Raw genomic sequence first — 23,654 nt, 5'->3', positions numbered from 1 at the left:
GATAGGTATTGGGAAGTTCTTGTGAATAATGTACATGTAGTTTTATATAAAAAGACAACACCATCTCTGAGGTGGTCAGTGTGCCTCAGCCCTGACCTGCCAGAGAGACCTGCAGTGGGTCAGAGAAAGAATGTTATAGATAAAAAACAATAAACAACCTTGAGAATGAGAACAGAAAATTCCTGACTCCTTCTTCAACTGCCGGGCTGGGAAAAAGAAGCTTGTACATATCTCAGGGTCACTCTGACAAGCAGAGATTCTGAGAGGTTGTGGTTTGGTTCTTAAACCACCCTGCAATCCTTCCTCGCCCATCCAGCTGGGAAAGGTACTTACTAGCCCATCCTGGAGAAGTTAGTATGCTTTTTTCTTTTTCTTATGGTTCTTTTTTGTAACAGAGGAAGAATCTGGTATTTCGGGACTTATTCTGTAAGAGAGACTAAGTGGAAAGTCCAAGATAATAATAGTTTTCAGATTCATGAAAATTTTAGCCACAGAACAGCTAAATTTAGGTGTCTTTGATGGGTCCCTCATGAGCACTGAACAGATGAAGTCACAGCTTGGAGTTGAGGTAAGGCTAAAGCAGTTTTTGCTAATTGGTGAGAACTGCCAGGCTCATTTGTAAGAGACTTTGCAGTCTCAGGGGCAGAAGTGGTGGGTGTTTGCTCCAGTGGAGACACCTGGGCTGGGCTCCTGCATCCCTGCAGCTCGTGCCAAACCGTGTGACTGCTGAGCTATGCCAGCACAAGGCTTTCTGTCATTTCCATTGAAGCTCATCTGTGTCCCCAGCACCTCAGACTCCAGCACCTCAGACCCTGCCAGGCAAGTATGAACTCATCCAGCTTCATGTTTAAGGTTACTTCTCCCTTCTGCTGCGAAGGCATTCTGGGCAACTGTGCAAAAATCTAGCTTTTTCTCTTTGGTATATTATTCTCATCTGTTCAAGTTGTGTTCCTGTGTCTTCAGGCTGCTAAGGGCCACAGCTTCATGTCCCAGTGACCCATAACTGGGGTGGCTGAATGACCCCAGGAGCCTCCCAGCACCATTTCCCCTCCCTGGGACCACGCAGAGCCCTGTGAGCTGCTGAGTGCAGAGTGGCCTTGGAGCAGAGATGGATGATGCTGCCACTGCCATCTTTCCTTCATGGAATCATGAAGGGTTGCAAGAACCAGCAGTGAGGACTAAAGGTGGGATGGGGAAAGGTGAGGATTCTCCCTTGGACACATAAGGAAAGAGAGGAGCTGCATGCCAGGCAGGTCAGAATGGGTCCAGGGGAAGGGCGTGAGGCCTCCCAGATCACCACCTTCAAATCCAGAGGTTTGAAACCCAGAGCCAGTTACCAGCAGCAGGCAAATGGAAAACACAAATGGAAAACTCTTTCTCTTCCAGAAACAGGCTGTGATTTTATGCAATGCATTAGCAATGCAAAGCATAAAATTAAAAGTGTTGGGGATGTGTAAAACCCTGGATTTCACAGCGCTCCAGTGCAATAACACACCTGGGGTTCCCTATCTCTCCCCAGCCTCACAGACTGATGCAGGGAGCACCTCATGAGCCTGCCTGGCTTCAGCCCCCAAACCTCATAGAAGAAAAAACACTTTTTGAAGGCCAGGGAGCTGACAAGGGTCAGGGCTGGGACTCCTCTGCTGCCAAGCCTGGCACACATCTCATGCAAGGGTTTGCTTGGAAGGGGCTGTGGGGTGGTGTTTCAGGCTGGCACGTACCTGTAAGAGGATGGGGTGTGAGTTGACTGCCAGGGTGTAGAGCAGGCGCAGCTTGTCCCTGTCTGTGAGGTGATCCATGTAGATGCTGCCGGCATCGGGCACCTCGGCGTAGCGCCGCACGATCCTGTCCAGGAGCCGCTGGGACGGGCAGCGCAGCAGGGGGCTGGGCAGGCCCTGGGAGAGGGGAAAACCCAGCAGGGAGCTCTGACCCCAGCCCAAGACACTGCCATGTGTCAGAACCCAGGAAATTCCTCTGCCCTGGAGGACTTGAGACCTGACAGGGGCCTTGGAGACCTTGGCATGGGGTCAAGAATGCCTGTGCCTTTGATTTTAGCCCATGGAAAAAACAATTGCCAACTTTGTGCCAGGAGTTGCAGGCCAATGTTAGTGAATTTATCACAGGATGAAAATGTAGAATTTTAGGATTTTAGAATGAGGGTTCAGAGGCCAAGATAGAGGAATTTGGGTGTGCCTTGTCCTTCTTTGTCCTTCTTCCTAGCCTCCATCTTCTGGGTGATGGTGGCACTTTTGGATTGGTTTAGAGTAGAGATGGACTGTATAACTTAGGTGATAGGTATTGGAAAATTATTGTAAATAAAGTACATGTAGTTTACAGTATAAAAAGACAACATCACCCTCAAGGTGGGCAGTGTGCCACGGACTGACCTGCTGAATGGACCTCATCAGGCCAGGAAAAGAATGTTAAAGATAACAGAAAACAAACAACTTTGAAAACCAGAACAGAAGAATCCTGACTCCTTCTTCAGTTGCCAAGCTGGGAAAAGATAGTCTCTGAGACATCTCAGGGTCATCCTGACCACAGAGACCCCCGAGAACAATGTGCTTGGGTCATGCTGGGGTGTTCACACATCTCTGTGCTCTGCCCACTGTGCCCCTGCTTGCTGTGGCACAGTTCCAAAGGATGTGGGCACACAGGGCATCTCACCCTTCCCAGGAGAGGACCTGAGCCATCCAAAAATGCCATTTCCTATCTCAGGGTTCAAGAATGGCCTCCATTCCTGGGCACTGCAAATCACACAGTGATTCCCCTCTGCACAGACCACATCACTCCACACCATGGGACTCTTCCCCCTGCCTGGGTTTCCAGCCCTGGCATTCCTGGTGGAGGCCCTCCAGTTGTTGCAGCAGTGAGTCACTTCCCTCGTTAAATAATCTTCGGATCACTTCGTTATTTGCTTAACCTGAGAGCAGCTTTCTTGGAAATACTATTTGCTAAGGTCAGTAAACATGCTTTAAAAATGTAAATAAACATTATGTGTGAGTATAAGCACAGGATATGTTCTCTCTCTGATAAACTCATGCATTAACTATCAAAACCAAATAGTCTGTGTTTATTTTTTGTAAATAGCAGCAACAAATAGAGAACAGTTGGGCTAATGGAGTCAATTATCACTGTATTTCACCCTTCAGATTTGGAGGTTTTGCTTGTAAAATTGCATGAGCAATCTATGGCTGGGATAAACAGCATAGAAAATTATACCTTCATAGTCAAAAATGGCCTTTTTTTGTTTTTCAGTTAGTCTTCCTTAAAGCCAAGGAGAGTTTATGTATGGAAGGTTGCCCACAATGGCACAGAATCACTGCCCTGACACGCTTCTGCTGGGGAAAAGAATCAGGTTTTTTATGCCTCTTTATTAAAAATGATCCCAGTAGCCAAATTTGCTCTTTTGAATTTTGTTTGTAATCTGATGGCTGGGAGATGTGCTTCAGAGGAAGGGAGGTGGAGCTCAGGCTGCTCGCTGCCATCCTCCACGCCATCCTCCACGCTGGGAGCAAAGATGTGACGCAGCATCTCCCCAGCCCACGTGGCAGCTCTGGGGTAGCTCCTTCCAGCCCCTCCTGTGCGAGCTGTTCATCTGGCACACAACCCTGAACCACCCAGCCGTGACAAAGACACGAAGGAACATGGAAAGGATGAGTAGCACACTTTCCCAGTTGGAGGAGGAAAGGGGGGAATTAGATGTCCCATGTCTCTTCCTCTGCATCCCTGTTGGTCTCAGTGAGATTCCAGCCACTCTTTCCTTGGCCATCAGTTGCACAAAACAAGTCCAAAATGCCAACAGCTGGTCAAAGCCACCTGAGGAACTCAACCACAACTGAAGTGTTGTTTCATGAAAACCAAAAAACCTTCCTTTCCAAAAAGAAAAAAAAATTACCAAAAATAATTCTACTCAGTTCCTGTTGCAAGTCTTCATACACTCCTCTCCTCTGGTATAGCCTTATGAGGAAAATTTGTTCTCAATTAATTATGTAAAACCACAGAAGGTGTGCATGGGGAGGGATGGTTATGGATTTCTGTCTTGCAGCACTTGCAGGAACATTGTGGCTGGCTCTGTCACTTTCCCTTTGGAGGAGAAGTGATAAAAAATGAGCAGAACAAGCCATGTAAAGTAAGAGATAAATGGTGGAGAAAGTCTCTTGCAGCTCTGTGTGCATGCAAATATCTGCAGCCAAAGTTAGAAAGCCTTGCTGCTTCCAGGAGTCTGAAACACAAAGGCTGAGGCCCTGAAGAGTACACAGTGGGAACATAAATCACAGTGGCAGAGAAGGCATGGATGGTGTAATTAGGGTTTTTCTGAGGTCAGAGCTCATCCTCTTAGCATAAATGTGGGCATGTGCTGCCCGTGGGGCTTATGGCTGCTGATTTCCTGAGGAACTGTTCCAGGGAGGAGTGGGACCAGAGGAGGAGGGCTGGGTGCTGACATTTTTGCATCAAACATTGGTGCAGCTACAGTTCAATGAAGCCCCAGCCCACAAAAACTGGGCAATGGAGCCTTTTGATTAAAGAAGAGAGAGTCACCAGCATAAAGCTCAGCACCTGCTTGATTGTTTCAGTGGAGAGGGGTCTCACCTTCCTGCAGGCTGATGGAAACATCTCTACAGCAGAAAAGGAGCTGGAGTTGTAAAAGTGTCAGACAAAAACTGTCAACGGAAGAAAAATGTGAGGAACACACACTCGAAACACTGGAGATACAGATTTATCTGAAAATATCTTAAGTCCTTTGCAGTGACTTATCACCCCAGAGAATAAGACCTGACAGACAGCCTGATGTATTGTTTGTGATTGATGTGGAAAGCTTCTTATTTTTGATTACTTTGATTAAATACCCACATTTCTATATGTGATAGTAAGTAGTTCCTGCAAAGCCTCCCTCCACTCAGCTGAGAGTTCTTAAACCCTATTACACAGTACAGGATGCATTTTAAACTCCATGAGTTTATGCATATATAGCACAGACATACCCAGAATTAACTTGGATGTAAAGACAACTTGTGGAAGATTTTCTTGCTCTGTTTTCTTTTCAGACGGCCCAAGGAGAGATGGCCCACAGGATCACAGCTACCTCCTGCCCATGAGCCACTACCTGGGTCCAGCTTCACCAAACTACCAGGTTTAGGATGGGTTCCAGGAGGAAACACTTGGATGTAGGTGTCAAAGCACCTACAGCTCCTGGCAATGTGAATCCAAGAGTTTCCTTAACTCCCAAAAGAAAGAAGGTGAGAAAGCCCTGAGAAACTCATCCCCACTGCCAGCAGGTTTATGGAAGTCTCTGATGATGAGGCACTGGGTCAAAGAGGTGGCAGGTCCAGGAGGTGGCTCTGGGAGGCCCAGAGTGTCCATCCTTCCCTAGGATGGACAACTGGACCTGTGAATGAGCTGCTGCCCCTGTGCAGCAAGAAGAGATGTGGACTGGACTCATAACCAGGGTGCTGGTGCCTCTGCTGTGGGCAGGATGAGGTGCTGGTCAGCAACTGCTGGTCAGTAGTTGTTGGTCAGTAGTTGCTGGTCAATAGTTGTTGGTCAGTAGTTGTTGGTTTATAGTTGCTGGTCAGCAGTTGTTGGTCAGTAGTTGTAGGTCAGCAGCTGCTGGTCAGTAGTTGTTGGTCAGTAGTTGTAGGTCAGCAGCTGCTGGTCAGTAGTTGTTGGTTCATAGTTGCTGGTCAGTAGTTGCTGGTCAATAATTGCTGGTCAGTAGTCTCAAACAGTCCATCCTAGAGAATCCATCTGCAAATGCTGGATTTTCACCTTGGTACTGCTTTCCTCTATCTGCCTTCAGCATTTTCCAGACTGTGCTGTGTAGGCAGGGCTGTAAATTTTCCCAGTGGGTGACCTGTGCTGAAACCAACCTGCTTTGTAGCCCCTCCAGCAGGAAAGCACCCAGAGTGGTGTGAGGGGATGAGCTCCTGGTGAAGCTGTGTGTGTCTGGGGCTGCTGAGCAGGCTGAGCCCGAGCCAAATCCTGCTCATCTCTGAGGCAGGCTGGATTTTAAGACTGAAGACTTTGCTGCATCCAGTAAAGATTTTCCTTATGGCTGGCGCAATAATCGCTGTGGCAGGCGGCTCAGCTGCTGGCTGGGTCAGGCAGGGCAGGCAGACGATGAAGTAAAGTGGAAAAACATCACTTCATGGTCTGTCATTGTGATTCAAGCACGTTGTGGTTTGTCATGGTGCTCTGTCTATCAGACAGAATTACCTGGGCCCATTAGCATCCCCCAGTGCTGCTGCACAGGATAAACTGCAGGGGAGGGAGAACAAGCAGCACTGCGTGACTGCAGCTCTGTGAAACAGCCTGGGCATCCTGTCAGGCCTTGGGAGAGGTGCTCTTGTAACACCTCTGAGAAGAGGGTGAGTAGGAGAACAGAGCCGTAAGAGCAGTTCTTTAGGTAAGTACTTGCAGAGACAAAGGGGAGCCCCAAAAACCCCTCTCCAGTGGCTCCTGCTGGGTTACTGTGACCGTGTTCACAGGGGTCTCAGGCTGAGGGAAGAGACGAGGATCTGACTCCATGTTTCAGAAGGCTTGAATTATTATTTTATTATATATATTATATTAAAACTATACTAAAAGAATAGAAGAAAAGGTTTCATTAGAAGGCTAGCTAAGAATAAAATACCAAAGAATGATAACCCTTGCCCCTGCCCTTTCCAGGTTTGTGGCTCGGCTCTCTGTCCGAGCCAGCTGACTGTGATTGGCCATTAATTACAAACATGCAACATGGGCCAATCAAAGATCCACCTGTTGCATTCCACAGCAGCAGATAATCATTGTTTCCATTTTGTTCCTGAGGCCTGTCAGCTTCTCAGGAGGAAAAATCCTAAGGAAAGGATTTTTCATAAAAGATGTCTGCACCAGGTTACCAATAACCACCCTGGGATGGCCAGGGAGGAAGGGGATCCCCATCCCTGTGGGGCAGGATGGGTTGGGGAGGTCACACTGTAACCTGTGGTGCCCCACACACAGGGCTGGGATGGGGTCTCACTCACAGACTCACACACACAGTGTGACTGAAATGTTGTTGCCACTGGCTGTTTTTTAATTAAGATCAGTGTGAGACCAGAAGCCATTTTGCAGAGCACATGCCTGATCTCAAAAAGGGATTGCTGCAGAAATTTGGTGATGAGGAAGTCCCAGGGTCTCTGGATCATTATTTTTCTCTGTGTATTCAAATCTATCTGCTGTTAGAAGGGATTTAAATTCCAATTTTTGTTCCTCTGATTGATTTACAGAACCAAAGGACTGTGAAAACACGACCAGAGCAATCCTGAGGCTGATGTGCAAAGGTCTGGGCCTCCCTGCAGCCTCCCATGCCCTTTCCAACTACAAAGCTGCTAGAAGGGGTTGATGCAATGTCCCAGGGAGTTTGTCACTGGGCACGTCCCCCCAGGCTGGCCCTGGGCTCACTCAGAGGTGCCCTGGCGCTGGCATCAGCTCAGCTCCCGCTGCTGCTGAGAATTCCCCTGCACAGGGAATTCCTGGGAGAAACTGGATAGGTGCAAGGGCAGAGTGCCCCAGCAGAGTCTCTGGTGGTGCTGTGTGTGCACATGTGCATCCATAAATGTGTGTGTGCCCCTTGTGCAGCCCTGCCAGCTCAGCTGGCATGTCTGACTCCGGGACGACAGGGTAGGCAAAACTGTACCACATGAAGAGCCTTTTAAGGAGAGGGATTTGTGCTCAGCTGATGATTTAGCTTTGCAGCAGGTCTGAGATACCACAGAGCCACATTTCTCCAGTTACTTTTTCACCCAGCTCAGCAAATCGAAGTTTTAAGCTCTGGATTCCTTCCCTTTCCCTCAGCACTTCTGGGGAGCAGGGGGACAGCAGAGTTTGGCACAAACACCTGGGGCAGCCCAGCCTGCCCTCCTGCAGGCCCTGCAGTGCTGCCTGGGGCTAAAGGGGTGCCCAGCAGCGCCTGGGCTGCCTGCCAGCCTAAGGAGCTGTCCCTGCCCACAGCTCAGGTGAGGGATGCTCTGAGTGGAAGTGATACCCATTCCCTCTCTCTAGTGCCTCTCCTGAGGTTACTAAGCAAAGTACAGTGTAGCTTGGCTCCAAAAATCCTTTCTCTGTCAGGTGTGGAGGGTGCTGACTTCAGGGTGACCTGCTGTCCTAGACTGGCAGGGATTTGGGTGAGTCCATTTTGGGCAGTCCAGGCATAACCCCAGTGTATCCTTCCCTCCCTCCCTCTCTCTCCTAAGCTGCTGCTCCACAGGGAAGAGGAGCAAGAGTTAGTTTAGCTCTTCCTTCCAGCAGAGGAAGAACTAAAGCAGCATAGCTTTAGCACTCACCAAAGCTCAGTGGCTGCAGAAGCAGCTGCCTGTATACAAATATAAATGAAGTCACTTTTTCACAGTCACTTCTCTCTTGGAATGGGAAGAAAATTGAATAATCCTTTGTCTCTCAGGTCTGGTTCAGTGTATATCCAACCCTCACCCTGGCCCCTGCCCTTTCCAGGGGTTATTGTGATGTTTTGCTGCTGTTTGGGTGGGGTGAGGGAATTGCCCTGTGCTGTGGCTGCCCATTTACCTGGTTGTGTGACCCACACTCACCGTGCTCCTGTCCTGGCTTCACCTGTGACACCCCAGGACTGTGGGAAAGGGCAGTGTGCTTCCTTGTGCCTGAGGTCATTTGCTATGCATGGCAGGAGGGTGAGTAATCGAGGCTTTGGCTCTGGCTGCCCATGCCCCTCATCCGGCCAGCCACCGGCAAGAGAGACCCACACTGACTTGGCCCCTGGCCCAAAGCAAAATTGCTTTCAAGGCACTGGCTGCCTTTCTGGGCACAAATTTATGATCAATAAAACCCCAAAACCCCACAATACTGAGACATGATGGAAAACTAGGAAAAAAAAAGGGCAGCAATCTCCCCACTGGAGCTGTTACCACATTTGTGTGCACAGCCTATTGTTACCCCCGTGCCTGAAGCCACCTGGTGTTGGGAAGGATGAAAGTTTGGCAATAAAGTCTCACAGATATGTGTGCTTAGCAGAAAGATTTTTAAATGTAGGGTCTGATGAAGAAATAGAGATGGAAGCAAGTTTTGATATAGAAGAAAAGAATTGCTGAGCCAGTCTTCCTGGATAACTAAGGAGGCAAAGGGTGTGTTAGTTAGAAGGGGTTTTGTGACTTAAAGCAAAGGATAAATCCATCTCAAACAAGAAGATGTTTTTACCAAGCAGAAAGTTAGCACAGGCAAACAAGCCTGCCCCATGTTGCAAATAGAAAAAACATCTTAGAATTTTCCACTGCAAGAAAACTGAAAAACAACTTCTAGCTTAAACTGTAATGTACTAACTTTTAGTGATTGCAGAACAGTAACATGAAAATGGTAATTATAGTAGCCATGATAGGCTATAGATAAAAGTTAAGGTATAGATTGGTTCTACTGTATGAAGATGCTCAGCAAAGAAAAGTAAATAATGCATTGTAACCAAACCCAAAGGGTGTCCAGGCCTGCCTGCAGCTGGAGCTGACAGCTGTAGGCACAGCTCTGTCACCCACCACCCTGGACTGCTGTAACCTCTTGGATGGAATAAACTGCATTTTGGAGAGCTGCCTGGAGTTCCAAATCTCTCATTTTGGCTCTTACAACCTGGTGCTATGGCTTTGCACAGGACTTCAGCTTCAACATGCACAAGGAGCCAGGAGCTGGTGCTGGGGCCAAGCCCATCCCAGCCCTGCACAGGCATTACCTAAGGCTGTCAGGGCTTGGCCTTCAACTGTGGCACTTTTCCTCCCCTCAGGGCATCACTTTGCCTCTCCCCTTTGTTGGGGAAGATGAAACAGGAAAGCCTTATAAATATGATTGTCTGGCAAAAGATTTTGAGAATATAGAAACTATAAGCAAGATTGAAATGAAAGCAAGCTTTGTGATCCCTTAGTTACTGAACAACTGGAAAACAATGGTGTGGCCGGCTGAAGGTAATTCCCTTTTGATGAAACAATGCCCTCTGCTTGCAGACACATCCAAGGGTCAGAGCAGACCCTGCCAGCTTGGCAGAAGGGGTCCAAAGAGGAGGTTTTAGGGTTTAAAATGTAACACAGTATGGTAATGTAATGATTCTTATAGGCTGTATGGAAATGCTGTAGGATTTGTATCTTGTACTAGATTGGTTAGTGAGAATTAGAATATTCAATACAGAAGATGATTTGTTGTATTGTAATAACGGGAACCTCGCTCTCTTACCTCTTGCCTTTTAGTTCTTGCCTTTTACTCTCTTATGCTTTTATGCTCTCACCCTCCCATGCACTCCACCCCTCTCCTCTCTCGGGCCTGCTCTGAGCTGTGCCTGGCAGCTCCCAGCAGGGCCCTGCACCCAGGCCCTTTGCAATAAACCACAAGTTCCATGACCTGACTGCAGAGATCTCTCATCTCCGTCCGTCCCAACCATCCTACCCCCCATTGCTCCAACACTCCTTTGTCCCATAGACTTGGCTGGGGACACACAAGGCTGACCCATTGCCACTGACCAGGCCGAGTGTCCACTGACCAGGCCGAGTGTCCGCCACCACCCAATCTCACCCTCCAACCAGCGAGTTACAACATCCCACAAGACCCTAAACCCCACAGGACCTGCTCTCCCCCATGTTCCCCCAGCTGTGTTGGGGCACCAGAACCTCCAGACAGACCTGCACCAGGTCGGCCCTGAGGTGCTTGGCCCGCAGCCACTTCTGGAAGCTCTGTGTGCGGTGCAGGGTGTGCTCCAGGCTGCAGCTCCTGGTCCTGAGCAGGGAGGTGCCAATGTGCTTCATTTTGCCTCTCCCTTTTGTCACATGGGCTTGGCTGGGGGCACACAAGGCTGCCCCACTGTCACTGACCAGGCCGAGTGCCCACCACCACCCAATCTCACCCTCCAACAGCGCATCACAACCACATCCCACAAGACCATTTTCGCACCCCTAAACCCCATGGGCCTTGCTCTCTCCGTGCTCCCCCAGCTGTGATGGGGCACCAGAACCCCCAGACAGACCTGCACCAGGTCGGGCGTGAGGCGCTTGGCCCTCAGCCACTTCTGGAAGCGCTGTGTGCGGCGCAGGGCGCGCTCCAGGCTGCAGCTCCTGGTCCCGAGCAGGGAGGTGCAGATGCGCTTGTCCGCCCGGTCGTGCTGGTACTTGGAGGTCAGGCGGGTGATGTCCACCAGCCGCCAGCTCTTGGCATCGTCCGTGTAGTTGCCCGAGTAGCTGAGCAGGGAGCTGGGGGGCAGCTTTAAATGAGAAGAAAGCCAGGTGTCAAACCTGCCAAACCAAAGGGAGAGCCCCACGGAGAGCAGGTTAAAAACCACAAGGACACAGCGCCCGCCCTGCTGAGCTGCTCCTCCAGGCCAGCCCCTGGAGATTCCTGACACTGCGTGGAAAAGGCTGGGTCACCTTGGCTGGGTGGCCCCAGGGGTAGCAAGCTGAAACCATCAGCTGAGGGAATGTACTTTGGTAAAAAAGCCCTTCTTTGCTTCCCACTAATACCATCCCTTGTCATGAATGCTGCCATGGGTTGAAGTGTGAACACCCAAACTGGATCTTTTGGGTAGAGGGAGGGAGGAAAGGGAGAGGGCTGCAGGGTTTTGGTTCATGAAGAATTCCTGGTGTTTTTAAATTTTCCTCTTTCTAGAGAAAAGGTCCTACAAAAGGAGTACTTGACACTTTAAAGGGCCCTCCTGATATTAAAACCTAACAACAAATGTAATTGGGAATATCGAAACGACCTCTTGTTTTGAGGTGGTGGCTTTTTTCAGCGCAGAGGTCTACCTGTCTCCTCCAACATCCCTGCCTGTGTTTTTTCCCCCAACATCCCTGACTATTTTTCAGCCAGGATGAGTGACCTCCCTGACAGCAGCAGAGTTTGGGGTGTGATGGGGATACAGGGTGTGATAGGGGGACAGGGTGTGTGTGCCCTGGGCGTGCAGCACCTCTGTAACCATGGAGATCTTGCACTAATTTTCTCCCCCTCCACAGGCACAGGAGGGGAGCATATGGGCTGGGTAATTGGGTAATTCTTTTTTGTTTCAGCAGCCCCCTCAGCCCTGCCCACACGCCGGAGCCGAGGAGCCCGGTGCCTGCTCTGGGAGGGTGTCTGTAACCTGCTATTGGAAAATGGCCCAGCTCTGACCTTTGGTTTGGCCAGCATCCTGGCCTCGCTGCCTCTGAACCCTCCTGCCCTGAGCTCCTTGTCCAAGTGCGTAGGAAAGCACGTCCTCATCTAATCTCACCCTAAATTGGAGTCGGCAGCTCAGAAGTGAAACAGGAGAGGCAAAAGGTTCCCTGCAGGATTAGCCTAGCTGGAGTTTCAGACAGCTTACAAGACATTAACAAATCTGAAAGCTGAAGCTGGACGTTCCTTTCAAGTTCCATTTGGGAAATTGGCACAGAGAAATTTGGGGAGGATTAATTTTCTATGATTTCAGGCAAATAACTGACTCAGTGACACGAGCCACCATCTGCAATCAGAAACTGATCAGATGATCCCTCCTGAAGGCAGCACCCCACTCCCTTTCCCATCACAGACCCTGTGCAGCTGAGTTCTGGGTGCCCAGGATGAGTGAAACCCTGGTGCTTCCCCTGCTTTGGCTTTCAACTCCTGCCATGTGCCTCCTTCCAAAAATTTACCACGGAGGATGGCTAGAAGTGGGGGAACCTTGTGAGAACAGGTTGGTGGATTCCAGCTTTTCAGTTGTTTGGGCATTTTGCCTGAATGAAACTGAAGATTCCCTACAATTAAAGCACCTGACATGATAATAAACACTTTGTTTGGGTTTGGGATTTTTGTTTTGGTGGGTTTGTTGGTGTTTTGTTTAGGTTTTTTAGTTTTGGTCTGGTTTTGAGCTAGGATTAAAGAAAAGAGAATCATCTTTGTGCCTCGCTGTGATTGTTGAGCATCAGGACCCCTCCCAGTGCCTGATCTGCAAAGTGGGCACAGCGTGCCAGGCACGTACTGGGAAGAGATGGCTGTGGGCTTTCTTTCTTTCTTTCTTTCTTTCTTTCTTTCTTTCTTTCTTTCTTTCTTTCTTTCTTTCTTTCTTTCTTTCTTTCTTTCTTTCTTTCTTTCTTTCTTTCTTTCTTTCTTTCTTTCTTTCTTTCTTTCTTTCTTTCTTTCTTTCTTTCTTTCTTTCTTTCTTTCTTTCTTTCTTTCTTTCTTTTCTTTTTCTCTCTCTCTTTCTCTCTTTCTTTCTCCCTTTCTCTCTTTCTTTCTCCCTTTCTCCCTTTCTCCCTTTCTTTCTTCCTTTCCTTTCCTTTCCTTTCCTTTCCTTTCCTTTCCTTTCCTTTCCTTTCCTTTCCTTTCCTTTCCTTTCCTTTCCTTTCCTTTCCTTTCCTTTCCTTTCCTTTCCTTTCCTTTCCTTTCCTTTCCTTTCCTTTCCTTTCCTTTCCTTTCCTTTCCTTTCCTTTCCTTTCCTTTCCTTTCCTTTCCTTTCCTTTCCTTTCCTTTCCTTCTTATTTTTTTTAAGTTAAGCACAAATATGCCTTTTGACTTGACTCAAGCTTGTGTGTTCAGGGGAGCTCATATCAGGCAGAGAGCACCTCCCGTGTGCAAGCAGAACATGGATGTGTGAAATCCAGGGCTGAGCATTAATTTGAGGGTGGATGGAGTGATTCCCTCTGCAGATCTCTGGGGGGAGAACCACCCTGGCCTGGGAACTCGCCATGGGCTGCAGCAAGTCTGTATTTGGCATCATTTCTGGGCAGCACAGCGCTGGCCTGGCACATTTGCTGGATACTTTCAGGATTCATCATCAAGTTGTGCTGTAACCGCTCCCTCTCATACAGAGCTTTTTAGCTAAGGGCCAGCAAATCCTCTAAGACCTTCAGTAAAATCTATGCAAATAAGTGAGTCATAGATTACAGATTTTAGATCAACCCAGAGCTAAATGCTGAAGAAATCCAAACTAGTTTTCCTTTGTTTATTTCCTAAATTAAATGAAGTATTTTGTTTCAGCCAAAATAATTTTGCTTGCATTTGGAATTTCAGAAGTAAGCTAAGTCTTAAAACAAAACAAAACAAAACAAAACAACACAACCTATGAATCCCCTTCTAATTGAAGCATTCCAGCTTTTTCAGTCTTCTTTCCCATTATTTTTGGACAAAGCTCAGGACCAGCATTGGCACAAGTATTTGAATAGTTTTGGTCGGCTCAGTTCTGCGGTATTTTGAAAATCTGATATTTTACAAAAAACTTCCACTGCACTCTGCTCTCAGTACAGTTGGTAGACAGGCTTGGTATCCTCATTTACAGATGGATAAAGTTGGGCAAAGATAAGGGAAGTATAGAACATTAGAGCACAAGATGAGTCACCAGCCGTTCTGGGAACAAAACTCACATCTTCTCACTGTGAACGCATGTCAGAGCTCCCAGAAACGATGGAGAATTAATGAAGCATGTTCCAATGTGAATTAGCACAGAGAAACCCAAGTGCCATACACCTTTGCAAACACGTGAAAAGGTACGAGGGTGGATCAAAGAGTGCAAGCACCACTGAAATTTCCCTAAATAAAAAAAAAAAAAAAATCCTCGTTTTTCAAGAAATCAAGTGGGAGAAGAAGTTTTACCCATGCAAAGGAAAGCCTGAAGCTGAGTGAGTGCTCAGGAGAACATTTTTAAGTTCCCCTTCCCAAAGCCTCACAGCAGAACTTCATGTTATCACTCGTGTGTGGGAAGCCAGCTACAGGCTGGTGGGAGAGAAAAAGAAGTGTCGGGCTTGGGGAGCCCCTCTGTGTCCCCTGAGGCAGAAGAATTGTGCTCCCACATGTTTGTGGCTCTGCACTCCTGGAGCCCAGAGGGACCCTGTGCGTGCCTGCACCCCGTTCCTGCTGTCCCCTGGAGGAAATCCAGCACGGGGCCCTCCTGCCTTGGCTCACGTAGCACCTCCCTCCCACAGCCCACTGTGCAGCTGGAACCCCACAGCCAGAGGCACTGCTGCTGTTTTTGGCAGGGCTGAGGGAACCTGCATGGACCCAGCTTCCCCAGTGGCCAGGTGGGAGTAACCAAAAGGGGGCTGCTTTGTACCTGGTTGCAATTCCCTAAAAACCCTGCACAGGTGAGCGGGGATGGAGCAGGCTGGGGCACCTGTGGTGCTGCAGGGAATAAAATGCAGAGCAGACATTACCCTGGATGCACCCCTGGCCCCTGCAGACACACACCAGCCCATCAGCCAGCTGAGCATGCTGGGCTGATTGCAAATCCACGCTGCATTTTGGGACAGGAACCCAGGCTGGGCTGGGAGAAACCCAGCACTCAGCCCTGTGCTCCTCACTCATTTCATTTTGGGAATCCAGGCTGGGCTGGGAGGAACCCAGCACTCAGCCCTGTGCTCCTCACTCATTTCATTTTGGGAATCCAGGCTGGGCTGGGAGAACCCAGCACTCAGCACTGTCTCACTCACTGCATTTTGGGAATCCAGGCTGGGCTGGGCACTCAGCCCTGTGCCTCTCACTCACTGCTCACTCTGTCACTGTGCACATAGAATGCAAAAGGGCACAGTGACAAGGACTGGGACCCCCAATGTGCAGCAGCAAGGAGTGCTCTGGCTCAGCAAAGCCACAAGCTGCTTTTTTCCAGCAGCAGTGCAAGGATGGATGTCTGGTATTACAAGCCCATCCCAGACAAACCATTATGGTTTTACTATGCTGCGTTTTATAGGATAGTTTAAGATAAAAATGGTGATTTGTCTAATACTATACTACTTACATTATAGCATTAAAAATACAATTTTACTGTAATAATTTCTTCTCCCCCAGGCTTTTATATCTATAAAAGAAAGTGCATATGGCTCTATAAATCATATCAGACCCAATAAACCTTTCCTGTGCCAAGTACTGCCTTTGACTTTTTCCTCAAATTCAAGTGGCAACATTTTCCCTGCTGTCATCAGATATGCTCTGTTTTTGAGCTTAAAAATGATTGGATTGGTCCAATGACCACTTGGACAGTGTGTGTCTCATCAACAGCGAGGCAGATGCAATTTCTGCCTTCAAGTTCTCACACAAATCTCCCCAAAATGTACCAGTAATTTAGCTGTGTGCTATTTTCAAGCATGTGGGTAACCTCATGTGCAGAAGTCCTCATGCCTCAGGCAGGTTTAGATCCCTTTTGATCTTAGTTAAAACGTGAAATACTGCACATTCACTTTGTTGCACCTGGTACAGAATTATACAGCATGTTTGTATGTTTGTAGTTAACATACTCTGTTGGGAGCTTACAAAGCTAAACCCCCTTTTGCCTTTAGTCAGTTGCTCATAATAAAATACTTCCAGTAAATCTAAACAGGCTGATTTCTTCCTTTCCCCCATCACTGCTTTGAGATTTTTCAGAGCCCCTCTCTAGACAGAAATCTGTGCCTTTTACTCCTGCTTTCAAGTTATAGTTTAGGGCTGAAGTCTGATCACGTTTGCATTGCTTTAAAAGAAGAGACAAAGCATGAGCTTACAGGCATTAATTAAAACACTAAGTGCTATAATGGCAACTTGGTGCTAAGTTGCTCTTTGCATTGTTTCTCATGAAAACACTTGGAAATTCTAACAGGCAGCTTTCAAATCACTACACAGAACGCTTTAAAAATTACTCTGCTGAGTTTCTGACCTTATCTCCTCTTTAAAGAACTTCTTGCATATGGATGTCCCAATGCAGGCGTTGCATTTATCAAGTCCCAGGAAAGTCCGGCCAAAGCTGTAGCTGGGTTTGACGTGGGGCACAGGCGGAGAAGCTGCTGCTGCTGCTGCTGTGGAGGGGTTACAGCCCAGAGCCAAAACCAGGAGCAGCATCAATGGATCTGCAGCTCTGGAGCAAAGGCAGCATATCCAGAGCCCCATCTACAGTAGTGGAGAGCTCTCTGCTTTTTGCAAGCTGTCCCTCTCTAGGATTTCAGTCTCTTTTTGGTGACTTCAGCCTGCAGTGGTGAGCCCTAAAACACAGCCGGACACTCTGGGTGCAGGAGACACTGCTGCAGTCCCCATCCTGCCAGCTGGTCACTGGCTCTATTGGCTTGAGGTTTGGGTGGGAAAGATATGCTGTAGGGTGGGGAGAAGGAAATACATGGAGGATGCAGATAACTTGGGTTGCCATGGTTATCTTTCCTCTCCTTGTTGCAGCTGCTTTGGCCCCTGCTGACCCTCCCATCAGCAGACTTGGGAAACAACACCAAGAAGTGCTCATCTGCTCTTGGTGCAGACAAATGAAGGATATCCTGTCGCTGGAGAAAAGGGCAGACGTGGGACACTAGTAGAAAAATTTATTTGGGAGGAGTAGTAGCATGGCAGAAATGCACATTTTACCAGAAGCCAGACCACTGGTGTTGCTTTATTCCTGGAGATTTGTAGTGGTGCATGATGCGACATCTTGGATGCTTCCTTGGCCCTTCTCTGGAAAGGCTGTCAGGTGGAATCATCACTGTTCTGTTTCTTGAAGACAGTATTGTTCAGCAGTGATTGCTAAAAAGAAAGAAATCAGGATAGCCTGCAGCTTTCCCAAAACTCCCAGCTGATGGAGCAGCCTGACCTCTACGCCCCTCTTGGAAAATAAGGTTTTCAGCAAGACTTGTGTGCTTTGGAATGTCTTTTCTTGATGGTCCTGGCACTGGAAAGAAGCTAGAGAAAGGGATGGGGGTGAACTCAGGAGAATGTCAGAGATTTCAAATAGACTTGGAGATTACTGTGATCACACCAAAAGCTGTTCTTGTTAGGACAAAGACTTGGAAGTTCTGGAAACTGGTGGCTACCCATCCTGACCTGGGTGCTGGCGACTGTGCTAGGGTATCTGGCAGGATGCTCAGGGCCAGGGAAGCACAGCTTGAAGGAGCAAGTGCACTCTGGCTGCAGGCAGCTCACGTTGCTGTGGTGGCCCTGGGCCTGGGTCCTCCCCATCCCCAGCTGTTGTGTTTTCAGTGACACAGGAGGCTCTCCTGGGCCATATCTCACCATGGGAGCAGGGAGGAGCAGACTGAGGCTTTGGAGACTTCTTATTCCTCAGCTGGACTGCTCACACCAAGTGGCCAAGCCATTTCCCAGCACATTTTTAATGGAAGAAAAGGTGCACTGTGGCCATCCTTTATCATCCCCTCTGGCATTTAACCTGATGGGACAAAAGGATGTGAGAGACACAGGGGTGTGCCTTGGGCTCTGTGATTACCCCTCACTCTCTGAAGGGGCTGCTGGGTGATCCTAACAGTGCAAGGCAGCTATTTAAAGCATAGAGACTCCTTATTTTTGGCACTTGGGAGATCCAGGGTCCCTCCTTGGCTCCACGTTCTCGTGGGAGGTTGCTTCAACTTCTGGTGCACAAAATGGAGATGGTGAGGTTTGGGGCTTGTCTAGAGGGTACAGCACTGACAGAGGGGGATAAGGAGCCCTGTTGAGAAGAAAGGAGGATATCATGAACCCTGCAGAATCTGCAAAGCAGAGGGGCTGGACAGTGCTAACACACCAGCAAGTGCATTCAGTACAACTCTGCATTGAGCCATCATCACACTTGGCCTAACACTCCAAGGTAAAGCTCTTTGAGACATGTTGGTGGAAAGAGACAGAACCAGAGCTAAACAAATATTAGCTGTGTCCCACTTCCAGAAGTTCATCCCTGGTCTTTTCTATTGCTGGTACATTGTTCCTCTCCCCTCTGCAGGAATCAGCCCTGCCCACAGTTTCCTGCCAGTAGCTCTGCAAATTTGGCCATGCCCACATTGCTCCCTGCCCAGCTCTTCCCTGGATGGTACCAAAATTTACGTAAAAATTTACGTAAAAATTTGGTACCAAAATTTACGTAATGCATAAACCACATATCCTTCAGTTCCTTTACTAATTCAGTTGTCTCCCTTCTGTCTCCTGTCCTCTGCTGTGATTTTAAGAGCAGACACACCAAGGCTTCCATCTCCTGGTGCCCCAGCCTCTGCTGCCCCATGGAAAGGGGAGGGATTCAGCCTCTGGGGGTGGTAATTGAGCCTTTCCGAATGCAAACCCCAGGGTCTGGCACAAAACCCAATGCATGGGCAGTGGGCTGTCTGTGCTATTAATGATGCCTCAATGTCTGTGTTGTTCTTGCACTTTTGTGTAGTTCAGGCACATGTAAAGCAATGGTTATGTCTCCCTAGGAACAGCAGGTGTGAGCGTGCTTTTGTACAATGTATCGCACCTGCATTACCTTGAAGTGTTATAAAAGCAACTTTTTATTCAAAGAATGGGAGCAGGTCCATCATGACCACCTCAAGCTTGCTGCTGGCATTTTCATTTACCCCCAGGGTCTGAGCTCTCTCCTTCCCTCAAACATTTCTGCTCAGGCTGGGCAGTCCCTGAGCACAGATGATGTGTGTAGGAAACATTCATTCATGCTCTCAGCACTGAAAAACCAAAGCTTAAAAATGAATAGATGTGTATCTGAACTAACCAGAGAGACAGGTGAGAAACCACAGCTGGGTGAGTGTGAGTGAGAGGAGCTGCACTCCTGAAAGTTGTGCCAGTGTTCACAGGGGTCCCATGATGAGGGAAGAGACGAGGATCTGACTCCATGTTTCAGGAGGCTTGATTTATTATTTTATGATATATATTATATTAAAACTATACTAAAAGAATAAAAGAAAAGATTTCATCAGAAGGCTAAGAATAGGAAAAGAAGGAATTACAACAAAGACTTGTGGCTCGGACAAAAAGTCCAAGCTCGGTGGGCTGTGATTGACCATTAATTAAAAACAACCACATGAGACCAATCACAGATGCACCTGTTGCATCCCACAGCAGCAGATAATCATTGTTTACATTTTGTTCCTGAGGCCTGTCAGCTTCTCAGGAGGAAAAATCCTAAGGAAAGGATTTTTCACAAAAGATGTCTGTGACATGAAAGTGCCTCTCTTTTACTGAGGTCATTCAGGAGGTAATGTCAAACCTGTATTTGCTTTCCTTTGTATTTGTTTTCCTTTCCTTTTGGTGACACAGTACAGAGCTCTTGTGGAGAGCAACCCGGTCTGCAGAAGCCTTGCAGATCTTCTCCTTGTGCCAGGATGTGTGATTTTCAGGGCATGGATCACCGTGGTGTCTGCTGGAACCAAGGGCTGGCCCGAACAACCCCTTGGGACCTTCACAGAGCTTGTACTAGAGAGACTCCTATGTAACACCATTCTTACACCGTGTAAGAACATGGCCCTAACAGAAATGCCTCATTAGTGTTCTAAAAGTTATAATTTCTAACAATTTCTAAAAATTTCTAAAAAGGATCAATATGAATATACTGCCCTATCGAGGTCAGACCAGTTGCAGAAAAGCTTTTGGAGTGGTTTCTACCAACAGAGGTCAAAGTTTTTTATTTAGCCTCTGATCCCTCCTTTCCCTACATACCCTGAGGGGTCTGGAAACACGCCTGGAAGTTCAGCCCCACTTCTGATCACAACCATGTGGGCACTGGAGCTCCTGGGTCCCAAAACCACCGAGTCTCTGCAGGTTTGGGTGGATATGGCTGTGATCTCCAACTGCTCATCAAGGTGGGAGACGCCTGCCCTTCCTTGCTGCTGGTTCTGGAGGAGATCAGGAGAACACAAGCTGGTTTTTCCCAAGTATTCATGGGATGAAATACACCTTTTACTTAACCCACCTCCTGGTCTCCACCCCATCCATGAATGCAATCCAGCTGTTCCTCACTGCCTCTTTCCACCCCAGTCTATTGCCCACCTTCCCTGGTCAGTGCCAGCTGCCCCCAGGGATGGGTTTCATGTCAGCAGAGCCTCCCTCTCCCCATCTCATTGGTGCACTGTCATTTCCACTGGGACACTGGAAATGACTTTGCAGAGCAGGAGACCTTTTAAATTAGTTAAAATTAATTAAATAGTTTGGGATAATCACCAATAGGTGTTTCAAAGCATCCCACACGAAGCTGCAGAGCAGCAGAAGGTGCAGTGCTGCTGCTCCTCAGCTGACATTGCCACCAGGGTCTTTGCTGTTATTGACCTGCACATGCTCATGGAGATTTTGCTGCTTGGCCAACCTAAACCAGCAGATTTTGGGTGTCACATCATCTCATCTTCTTCTCCAGCCCAGGTTTTCAAAAGAGCCTGCTCAGCAAAGATGGATTGCTGCGTGGGTTGCAGGAGGGCTGCATCTCACTGCCACAGACAGAAAGGAAACAACAGACAGGAAAAATCAAAGTTTTGCTGGAAGAGGAGAGGCTCCTGCTCTTCCTGAGGCCCTCAGTAATCCCTGCCTGGGTCAGGCTGCCTGCAGGGCCCGGATAAGACCTTGGCTGTCACACAGAGCAGCTTCTCAGGACAGGGTGGAAAGCAGCTCATTTTTCATTAATCACATCCAAGATAATCATTAAACTATTGCCAAATAGTCAGTACAGACTTGGTATCAAACTGCTTATCACTTCAATCCCAGTTCAGGCTGGATGTGTGGATTAATAGCCGGAGAAGCTTGACACATTTTCAATTCTTTCAAAGTGAAAAATGTGACTCTGAATGCTACAAAAGTCCCAGCACTTGGGAGGATGCGATCACTTCCTTCTTCTCTGTTTTCCTCCCAATTGCATGATTATGAAAGAAACATCTGTTTTGAAGCAATCTGCAACAGAAAATTTTTGTTCCAGTTGGATTTTTAATGGACAGCTTCTGTTACAGAGTCTTGTTCTCTCCAGCCCTGTTTCTTTCCCTTTTTCTTTTGCTGAAAGATGAAAGAGAAAGAAAGAGGAGGAGAAAAAACTCAAGCAAACAAACCCCACTGCCCAGACTACAAATACAGACAGAAAAAGGGGCCACTGGGGTGTGGATGGTGTGAAACTCCACAGCTGAGCTGGCAGAGAATGTTTGCACTTCAGTTCTCTTTGAGAACATTTGATGTTGTGTATGTATGGAATTTTCTACATTTTGAACATATGAATGAGTGTATTTCTCTACATTTTGAATGTATGAATTTTTCTACATTTTGAATGCTAAAAGAGTGATACAAATTTGACCTTTTTTTTCCTCACGAGGGAATAATTTCTATTGTGTGATAATCTTAGATGCAATTAATCTGAAGCAACAATAATCGAGTATATTAATTATATATAAAAATAGGTATTGTTCTGTATCTGTGGTATTTTTGGATTCTCCCTGACTCTGTTCTTCTGCTGCAGAAGAGGAAACCTGTTGTTCTTTGGGAAGTCTTTACATTCTCGTAGGCAGCTGCAAGAAAAAGCAAGTGAGAAGAAAAGCCTCAGGCACTGCAGCCGACACATAAGACCAGTTCTAGTTTGTGAGAGGCTGAAATGTCAGTACAGAAGGCCACTGAATGCTATCAGCTGCTCTGCTGTTTGCAGCATTTATGGGAGACCATGCCAAGCACCAAAAACTGTGGAAGAGGATCCTGGATTTTGGTGCATCACATATCCACAGACTGAAAAGGAGATGCAGGAATCTCGAGCCTGAGGGAAAACGACAGTGAAAAGGAAATGGGCTGCACAGCAGAGCACAGGGGTGTGCTGGTCACTCCCTGCACAAAGCAGGAGGGAAGGAGGCCGGGATGAGCTGCTTGGGAAAGGAGCAAAGCTCCTTCTCAGGGAGCAGCTGCCCTTGGTGGTGGCTCTGCATGGGCTCCTTGACCACTGGTACCACCAAGCAGCTCCTTAGGTCCAATCCAAATCCACATGGCCAGCACCTGCCTCCTGATTGTGTTTGGTGATGCTGCAACAAAGAAATGAAGCATCACCTTGAGAGGAATGGCAGATTTGTTTTACAAACAAGCTGTGGGTCTGCTGGTAGATAAAACCAGCACTGGGAGATAAAAGAAACAATGGGAAGGATTCCACTGGTTGATGAATGGAAGAAGATATTTGTTTTTACAAATAAACTTCAGGTTTGTTGACAAGTGAAATTAGACATTGAAAGGGGAAAGAAACAATGGGGAAGAAAAACCCCTAAATTCCATAAGAATTAAAAATTAAAAGGGAGGGTTATACATTAGAGGTGAATCTCTGGTATCAGGCATTCTGGGCAGTCTGCACCTCTCAAGTACCTCAGCCAATGGGGAAAGAGAGAAGAGAAATGCAGCAGGAAAATTGGGATAAAAAGGAGGCTGCATCCCCCAAAAATTTGAGAGACCCCAGGGAAATGCCCCATGGCCTTTCCCTTTATTTGAATAAAGTAAAAGGACTCCTCTGTTTCCTTTTTGTACATAAACCTCTGGTGTTTGTGGATTAATTTTCCTGACAACTTCCTAGGCTAAATAAATAAATAAATATTTTCCTATAGAAAACCAGAAATATTTTCACTTCATACAGTTTTTCAGAGGGAAAGGCCCTACCCACAATATTTTTCTTGGATGTGTGCTATTTGTTCAGCATCCCAAGCAGTTAAAAGTATTAAAAATAATTCAGACTTTCTGGTGTCCTTCAGATTTTTGGTCATCTTCCTCTGTGAGGCAGAAGCAGGCCAAAACAAGATCTTCCAAAATAAAAATGGCATGGCAGGGAGACCCTTTTGGAATAGGTTGGCCAATGAACCAGAGCTGTGAAAAAACCCAACCTGCTTTCCAAGACCAAAGTAAAACACTTAAAATATGGGTATGAAAAGATTCCTTCTGAATTAGTTACTTGGAAAATGAAAAAAATCTTTAAAAAATATGCCCAGAAGGAATAAAACATGACAGCTATTTGATCCAGTGGCAGACTGCTAAGCCATAAATTTGCCAAACCACAACTTTCT

At 47.4% G+C, this 23,654-nt stretch overlaps 1 protein-coding gene across 1 annotated transcript in view; it reads right to left on the bottom strand.

Annotated features, from left to right (window-relative positions):
* Window positions 1-23,157, bottom strand: part of DIPK2B (divergent protein kinase domain 2B) — a 29,449-nt gene extending 6,292 nt beyond the window's left edge. Inside the window, exons 1-4 of the mRNA XM_074534496.1 lie at window positions 20,317-23,157; window positions 16,580-17,583; window positions 10,985-11,249; window positions 1,722-1,895 (exon numbers count right to left, since the gene is read on the bottom strand). Of these exons, the coding sequence (XP_074390597.1) occupies window positions 1,722-1,895; window positions 10,985-11,249; window positions 16,580-16,809 (669 nt within the window). The 5' untranslated portion in view covers window positions 16,810-17,583; window positions 20,317-23,157. The remainder of the gene's footprint in view (window positions 1-1,721; window positions 1,896-10,984; window positions 11,250-16,579; window positions 17,584-20,316) is intronic.
* Between the last annotated feature and the right edge of the window lie 497 nt (window positions 23,158-23,654).

Source organism: Zonotrichia albicollis, chromosome 2 (assembly GCF_047830755.1).
Source record: "Zonotrichia albicollis isolate bZonAlb1 chromosome 2, bZonAlb1.hap1, whole genome shotgun sequence".
NCBI classification, from domain to species: Eukaryota; Metazoa; Chordata; class Aves; order Passeriformes; family Passerellidae; genus Zonotrichia; species Zonotrichia albicollis.
Note: the sequence above shows the minus strand (reverse complement) of the source record. Positions and strands in the feature narration are given on the sequence as shown.